General features: G+C 41.1%; 2 protein-coding genes across 2 annotated transcripts; both read right to left on the bottom strand.

Moving 5' to 3' along the window:
- Positions 1-2976: 2976 nt before the first annotated feature.
- LOC146186788 (uncharacterized) lies at positions 2977-4291 on the bottom strand. The gene is made up of 4 exons (XM_084608116.1): positions 4285-4291; positions 3720-3940; positions 3482-3641; positions 2977-3077 (listed from the first exon to the last, which is right to left on the bottom strand). The coding sequence occupies exons 1-4, from the start codon at positions 4289-4291 to the stop codon at positions 2977-2979; spliced, it is 489 nt and encodes a 162-aa protein (XP_084464242.1).
- Positions 4292-5637: 1346 nt separating this feature from the next.
- Positions 5638-8074, bottom strand: LOC146186789 (uncharacterized). Its single transcript, XM_084605736.1, has one exon. It carries the CDS (start codon positions 7989-7991, stop codon positions 5853-5855), a length of 2139 nt encoding a protein of 712 aa, XP_084461862.1. The 5' UTR covers positions 7992-8074; the 3' UTR covers positions 5638-5852.
- Between the last annotated feature and the right edge of the window lie 947 nt (positions 8075-9021).

Raw genomic sequence — 9021 nt, forward strand, 5'->3', positions numbered from 1 at the left:
CTGAACTGCCACAAGCTCAGCGCAGAAAGATGTAAGTGGTTCCGAAAGCTGAAACCTAGTTGTCTGATTCAGGCTAGGTCTCCGTGGACAGTAGATTGCCGTTTTGGCTTCACAGCCTTGCAAGCTTCCATCTACGTACACTACTATGGAATCTTGAGGCAGGTGCCCTAGTAGCACACTTTGTTGCCTCAATGTGGCCGCAATGTTTGCTTTCAACATTGCCTTAACGTGGCTAGTGTCCTCTTTTTGCCACGTTAATGCAACATACATAAGACAACATTGCAGCAACATTGCACCAATGTTACAACAACCTTTAGTCAATGTTAAAGCCACTTCTGATGACGATATTAATGCAACATGGCTGCAACATTTTCTTAATATTAGTACAATGTTTTATTCGCACACATGCAACATTCCCATGACAACGTTAGTGCAATATAGCTGCAAAGCTATTGTAATGTTTCAGAAACTTTCAGGCAGCATTCCAAGTAACAGAAATATTCCACTGCATTGATGGCCACTAGCTATCAATGCTTGCTGTTCAATAAAGTTATCTCGTGAAAGGCTAAACCATGTGCAATGGTATCGTCGCACCACAATGGTTATGGTAGCTTAAGGTCGCAAGAATGAACAACTGAACATTCGTTGCCATACGGCAATGCGGTGCAGCGGAGTATGAATACCTAGAAGGCTGCACTGGTCAACACAGTTTTTCCCTACGTTTCAAGCTGCTTGCTCCGAATATGACCTTAAATGTAATATTCATCAGCTCTGTACCAGCGCTCATTTAGATACTGTAAGCTGCTGTGACCTGAAAATGGCCCTGAAAGTGGTTATTCTGGCAATTAGAATGATTTATATATATGCATGTGCATTACAAATAACCGTCAATTGTTTTTAGCGCTATTTTATTTGTCAAGAATTCATTCAATTAGCCTAACAGCAAGCTTCAGATTCCAGTATACTCATTAGCTTGACCTACAGGAGCTAATTTCACAAATGTAAAACATTTACTTCAAAAGAATCGTTTTATGCAGAACTTGCAACAATCATGCAGAATAGCACACAGCCGATTTGGCTACTCAAGAACAGGAAGCACAAATGTCAACAGTTACTCAACTTGGGTTTTACCAACATGATACTTCAGTTATTTATTAATTGCAGAAACTTGCAACAAAATATAAAACAGCAGTACAGCCTATTCAGAAAAACGAAGCAGATACTCAACATTTACACAGGCACATTGGCATAGGTTGAAAAATGTGCCACATGGGTCTACATTTCACAGACAAGATTTATTTCATTTAATTACTTTATAAATTAACCTGCAACAAAGCTACAAAACAGCACACAGGCTACTCAGGAACAAGAACCAGAGATAATGTTTTGAACAGTTACTGGGCACATTAGCATGACATGAAAATGCACCCCCCACCCCTCAACTTGCATTTGTAAATATAAAACACTTTAGTAAACTATTTACACAAACACTATAGCACAGTATATCACTATTTTGTACAGAAACTTAAACAAATATACAAAGTAGGAGTACAGCCTAGTTCAGTATTCAGAATCAAGCAGATGCATTATAACAGTACAGTCATTACGAGTAGTTTAATCCTTCCCTTCTTTGGCCATGCGCTATTGCACTGAACAGTTTAGTATGTCTAAATTGTGCCCTGGTAGCCTCTGGCTGGTCACGATGATGGTCTCCTCCAAATCATGATGTTAGAAGTGATGCTGCATCCCTGAAAAAAAAAATTGCTAAGCTTAGCATCTTGGTGGGCACATCTCTAATTACAAAATTTTTACTCTGCTCTATGACACAGACATGGACAGCTCTGTACAGAAAATTTATGTCCAATCGGTTGGCTCAAACCAAAATAGAGAAAAAACTGCCCTTCCCAGGCACCATGTGCATACCATTCTGAAAGTGACTAAAAATGCATAATTACATAAAAACATTGACCTTTCATGCCATCTAAAAGGCCTTAAATGTAAGCGAATAATTTGCAAATAATTCCCATTCCACTGCCTCACAGCGATGGCCAGTGCTGCTGTCTCACTCAAATCCTGCCTTAAGACAAGTGGACCTGCTGGTGTCGGCCATGGGGATGGCTAGTGACTTGCCTAAAATCACAAGGATGTTTGGAGATGAAGGCGCAGGCGGCTGGAAGTGATAGCACATCACTCTCTGTCTTCCCTCAATTGTGCTATGGCAGACGGCCAAAAAAATTGAACCAAACGAAAAGGGCAGAACCAGCCTGTGGTCTATGCCGCACTGCTGTGAAAGGCAAAGTTACTAACGGGCTATTCTTCCTGTGCTACATAAGCTAAATCACAAACTTTTGTGGAATGATAATGGGCAGAGAGGTAAAATGGATACAGCTAGCACAGGACAGAGTTAATTGGAGGAATATGGAAGAGGCCTTCGCCCAGCAGTGAGTATAGTCAAGCTGATGATGAAGGGCAATTGGATACCAATCAATATTTCACTTTTCTTACCCTTGGTGCAAACCATTGCACAGTCCCATTAAAGTTGGCTATAGGAGTATGCATAATTAGAAATGAGAGGGCATAGACTTAACTACTAGACATGATGCAGCAGCGTCAATTTCAAGTGAGGAAATAAACTGTGGTTTTTTGCTTGCAATACAGCTGGATTTACGTGATCTTCCAGCAAAAGGTATAAGAACTGGTATGCCCTCACATGAAGTGCAACCTTTAAGGCTGTTGGCACTGCTCAAAAATATGAAGGATGGGTAAAAATAAAATAAACATACACTTGCACTGAAGTACCGTTCAAATTAACTAATACTTCCGGTTTCGTCTGCCCTAGACTTCAAACCACAGGTTAAAATTTAAGCTCCAGTAATGCGCGCAATAATATGCATGTATTTATTAAGGAATATCTAGTGTTGGATCCTTTAAATTATGTATATATAACTGCTAATCATTAAAGTACTGAACTGTCTCTCACCGCTTCTTCTGTCTTGATGGTGCATAACGCAGCCAGTCGGCAATAGAAAGATGTATTTGCGATTCTGTGGCCTGCGCAAAATTAATCTTCAGAGTTTCTGAAAAACAATAAAAAAAACAATGAATGAATCATTAAAGACAAGGCTACACTAGTTGGTTTGGGGAAAGGGGTTAGACTAAGAATCTAAGAGAAAGCCTCATGACTTTTGCAGGACAATGGCCTCATCACACTGCATTTAAATGAGGCTTGTACGTAGTGCTGCAAATTAGTTTTAGTACATAATAATCGCCTAAAATGGGCAAACCAGAAAACCAGCAAAGTTATAGCAGGCCAGGAAAAGCCTATGCTAGCACTATAAAATTATACTGCATATGTTCCTTACATAGGAAATTCATTCAGTGCTTTAGAACTATGCATCTGTGAACTGACAGCTAGAAAGCATGGCATGCTGAACTGCAAATGTGCATATGCATGCTACACATGAGAGCTATAATGTGGCACCTGTGAGGACTTGGAGCAGGTGTAGCCCAACAAATGGCCTTTTTCCTTTTCTCCCGGTTAGAGAGAAGTCCTGGGCCAATGTGTCGCACATGCACCTGCGCATGATTTGGCGCACTGAGTCTTGGACAGATGTCCCACCAACTCGAGAGAAATGGCCAATCTAGAAATGAAGACAAATAGTGGTTAGCATTATCATAAAATTTCATGCGTGTGTACTTGAAAAAAAAAATTTACTTACGAGGTCTGTCCTGTTTTTGGTGTCATGAAGCTGCCGCTCCAGTTCCTCTAGACTCTGATGAGTTAACAGAGGAAGTAACTCGAGGATGGCACTATTGACAGGTTCTACACCTGGTTGTTTATTGTGGGTAATAGCGTGCTCCACCCTTTGCACGGCTTTTTCAAGACCATCTATCTTGGCTCTTATATCCTTCATTTCCTTCAGCAACTTTGCAAGCACGGCTAAAACAAAGAATAGAAAAGTAACTTGACCAAGTTAAACATTTCACCGTAATGGTTTGTCTTCTGTAAGCAATAACATAAGCAGTGTTTTCATTCTTTCTGCAAGCAAAGCAAGATGCCTAAGAAACAGTACTAGCAGTGAAATAAAACATTCTTACCTTTTCTTTTTTTAACCAATGTTCTCCAAAGAGCTTAACTATGAAGGTGCATGATAACACTGCACATATCCAATATAAGATTGCCATGCAGAAACATCACAGATAACTTCAATGGACAAACTCTTGCGACCACCTGCAACTCATATCACAAGCATACTATATTATTCCAAAGGCTTACAGCAGTACCTACCATTCTGGTCAAGCTTCCTTTTTTCGGCAAAAGAACTGTCACTATCTAATGGTCCTTCCTGGCTAGGTGAGGCTGTTTGTATCTGATGACCCTGTGAGGCAAATGGCTGGGGCTTGAAGTTTGAAGATTTTACAATTTTTGGTGGTGGTGGCCTTGAAACGAACTTCGCAGTTTTCTGTGAAGAATTAAAGCATCCTCCTTGTAGAGGTACAACTGGAGGTTCATCATGAAAGGCAATGCTATCTTCATCTGAAGACTCCAGATGCGCCGGTGGCCGCCTCTTCCGTCTTTGCCGAGTTATTTCAGCATCTGAGGCAAGATCTGACGTGAATTCTGCCTGCTGCTCTTTCAGCCTTGCACTTTCATAGCTGCCTGAAAAAAATATATATATTAATTTCACTAAAAAAGAAATGAAATGCAAAGCACTACTTGTAAAAAGTTGATGAACAGAATATGTACACAGCTGTTTAGCACTGTGAGTGATGAAAGAAATAGCAGTATAACATAAAAATGACCTGTAAAAATTGATATGCTTAGTATATTCATCTACTTAATATTGGCCGCCTCCATTACTCTTGACACAAAAGCAACAGCTCTGGTACTAAGAGTAAAAAAAATGCAAATACCTAATTATAAGGTTCAAAGAAGATAAACTTTAAACCCAAATTTTAGCTAATAATACTGCCACAAGTTCACTGACCTTACTGATGTGCTTGAACTTGTTACCAATGTGCATATTTTTAGAAACTTAGGTGAGAAGCCTACCACATGTCCACAACACTCGGCATCCGTAGCTTTTCCAGTCACTTGATGGTGGTTGTCGCTCTTTGATGGCAGCAGTTATCTTTGCGGTGCTCTTGAATGGTGGCCACCTAACTATATTTTCCGAGATCCACGAAGTGGGCACAACTGAAACTCCATCTTCATCTTCAAAAATAACTATGCTGTACGTCTTCTCCCCTGAAATTATAAAACAAAAAAATTGAATTAGCACGATGGAATCGTTGCCATGGTGGGTGCAGTTTGATGAAGATGAAATGCGAAAAACATGTATGTGGTGTGGAATGTCAGTGCAGGTTAAATAACCACGGGTGGTTGAAATTTATCAGTAGCCCTCCATTATAATTTTTTTTCCCATCCTTAAACTTGAAGCATCACTCTTGGTCAATTAATGTGGCTTCCCTTTCCTGATAGACAAGGTTTATATATTATGAAATCAACTAGTAATCTCTGAAAATATTGCCTTCCCCATGATTCCACAATGCAACTGCTACGCTTGTACTGCAGGTAACGATATGACACAATCTGAGGTTTAACATTCTGAACCTGCACATGGACTTTGAGGGACACAAAAGTGAAAAGCTGCCAATTTTTGACATTCAGGGTTCTTTAACATACACTGACATAACACAGAACACAGGCATTTTCACTCCATCAAAATGCAGCCACTGTGGCAAGGATTCAATCACATGACCTTGAGAAGAGCAAGTCCAATGAAATGAACAGTTTAAATATGAAAAGTATACCAGTATAGCCTATACTTGTCTCATTTAGCCCATTCATCTCAGTGGACTAAACCATGGCATGTGTGCAGAAGAGGAAACACTGCATAATTATCTCCTCCACTTGGCAAGCACATGCATTTATTTCTGATTTCATCAATAGGCCACACAGACAGATCTTGTGAAAGATCTTTGGCAGCAAAAACCAGGAGCTCTGACGATGGCAATGGACGTGAATACAAGTCAGCCAAAGTTTTGAAATAATGGCCGCAGATGCTGGCCCCTGACCCCGATTGCAACATGTTAGTCACTAATACAATGTGACCCTCCTTAAGCTGGACACAATTATCCAGCCTGCCAAGCTTTAGCACAGTTCCCTCGAACTCTAGCAAAGAGTACTGTCTGCCATGAAATCCTGGTGGCACAGGTCGATTTGAGTGCTCTCCTGACAGCCTAGGATATGAATTGAGAGAGCCTGTGGAAACATTACCAATGAGGCGTTTCTCACTGAGGCGCCTGATAACCTGCTGAAGAGCTCGAGCCTTTGTCCTTACTAGGGTCTTCAGTTTATAGAGGAAGTTTTCAAAAACGAAGGCTGAAAAGTCATCAAGAGGGCCAAATCTTCTGGCATCATCAGCTAGGTGCAACAATGAGTGCATGTTATAAACATAGATCCCCTTTCCATATAGGGAGCCAGCCTCAGTAACAAACTCTTGAAGAAGGTTCTCTGCCAAGTCCACATTTTGCACTGTGTAATCTGGGCATGCAAGGATGGCGATAGCAGCACTAAGCTTCATAAAATGGTCGTAATACTTCCTTTCCAAATTTCCTTTGAGGACAAGTGGCCCGTAGTAGAGTAGAAAGTTCCTAAACTCAACAGCTTTCCATTGCTCTAAAAATTGCAGTGAACGTGGCCTACGCTTCATGTCACTTGGAACATATAAACCAAAACTAGCAAGCATTGTAGATACATGAAGCTTTGACTGTGATGACATCTTTGAAGCTGACGGCTTTTTAGATGCCCAGTAACAAATTAGTAGTTTCTTCATTACTCCCAAACAAACTAGGTGCATATAGTCTAGTGGGAACTGTGTGACCATCCCAACACCTAAGCACTGTAGTGGAGACTCGCTATGGTGGTGATGTTCCTGGGCAAAGCTTCTGAAAGCTTGATCAGTGCGCAAAGGACTGTCATGACAATCAAAAATTATTTTCCTGTCAAGTGCAGAGTATGCACCCTTTTGAGTGCACCTTTCACATCCAAAATAGGCTGTGTGGCCCTTGATGCATTTTACGTAAGCCCTTGCTGGGGCATCACACACAAATGCATGGATTTTCACAGCATAGACCTTTCCATTGTATATAAGGCCCTCATCAAGCAGCTTCCTCATTTCGGAGACAAAATCTCTTAGGTATACGCTCACATCCCCTGGCTTGCTGTCACCCTCATAACAAATGGTCACCCTCATAACAGCAACAAATGGAGAGGAGTGCGAGCTTTCCTTCACAAGCACGAGAATCGGCCAGAATTGCCTTCTCGAGCTGCGGGAGATCGGCAGGCCGTCTACGTTCACAATGAGTGACAATGTCTGACAATCTGCAGGAACAAGCGCAACATGTTCTTCCAGAGAACAAGAAATCCCAAAGTAGTGGTAATGACCATTGGCCATCACTGATGGATCAGTATGCCTCGGCGTCTTTATTAACGTTCTAGCATCCGTGGGTAACTCTGGATGGTATGGCTTCAACACTTTAAGCAGAGAATTAAGGTGTGAAGCAGGCAACTGACTATTAATAGCCCATACACGCAAGTCCTTCTCTATACACTGAGTAGCGGCACCAGACTCAGCTGTCATCCTATCTTCATACTCCACCAACTCGTCATTGTCAAAAATCCGCGACAACTCTGACGTTGCACTACCTATGTCAGAGACACTGCTAGTGGGGCCAAAATCCGACAAGTGAGAACTACGACTTTCATCTGTATCCTCCGCTGGCATTGATAAAGAGGATAAAATTACGTTATGCAGTGAAAACGCATCTTGATCCAGTTCTCCTATTGCGCACAATCTGCTGTCACTACCATTATCAGGACTGGCACCTGGCGAACAGTTTTCTAATTCGTCATTAACAGCCTCTGCTATTCTTCGGCGTCGTTGCCGGATCGACACTTCGCTTAGTGAACACTTCACTCTCTTCATGATACAACGAATGTAGCACTTTCATAAATTATCACAAAGGGCATGGGTAACACATGCATATATGCACTACTGGCTTTGTGCCAGCCAACACGTGCACAGCTCAACAACGTAGGTCAGAAAACACTCACCACTGATCAAGCTTTCTCGGCTGCAGGCCTCCGTCATTTCAGCTGAATTCTTGTGAAATGAGACACAACAGCAAGAGAACGGCGACCGCAAGAAGACTATGGAAACACACGTGAAGAATTCGCCGGCCGCGACTGTCGCTGACACGCGGTTTGGCAGGACTAGCTCTCGGCGCGGCCGCGATTTAACTTGATTTGGATTCGCGACGATCTTTATGACCATTAGGCTGCGGGGCATCAGTGAAACCAGAACTAAATTTCTTCAGCAGTTATAATTTTAGTGCGCATGTTTAATTGAAAGATAATGCAATTTAAGCAGCCTAAATATATTGCAGATAAATATATATATATATATATATATATATATATATATATATATATATATATATATATATATATATATATATATATATATATACATATATATTTCTATCTCAGTGTAACAAGGTAAGTACACTTGTACTGTTCATCGCATGATGACATGCAAGGCTGCAATCAATGTAAAAAATAAATAAACAATGTCATGCGGGGAAGTGACAAGGTCAGTGGAGTGACCTAATACCGGCTTTTCTGCTTGGGCTGCAGAAATAGTCTGAAAGAACGACAGTTAGCCAATAAAGAAAATGTTATAGCAATGTCATCGTATGTGGTTCAACATTTATACATCATTTGACAATATTGCCGCAATGTGGAAAGACCACTTTAGAGCAACATTGCCAGCATGTTATTTGTTAACATTGCAGCAACGTTATCGAATGTTGAAAGTTTTCGCATTATGTTGGATAAATGTAGTCCAATGTTATCGCAACATTGTACAACATTGACAATGTTGCTGCAATGTTGCAGAAACATATTGTGCTACTAGGGTGAGTATCTTGCTCTTCAAATTTCTGGCGTAGCAGCGA

The sequence above is a fragment of the Amblyomma maculatum genome, chromosome 6 (assembly GCF_055883805.1).
Source record: "Amblyomma maculatum isolate TAMU_Amacu chromosome 6, ASM5588380v1, whole genome shotgun sequence".
Taxonomy (NCBI): domain Eukaryota; kingdom Metazoa; phylum Arthropoda; class Arachnida; order Ixodida; family Ixodidae; genus Amblyomma; species Amblyomma maculatum.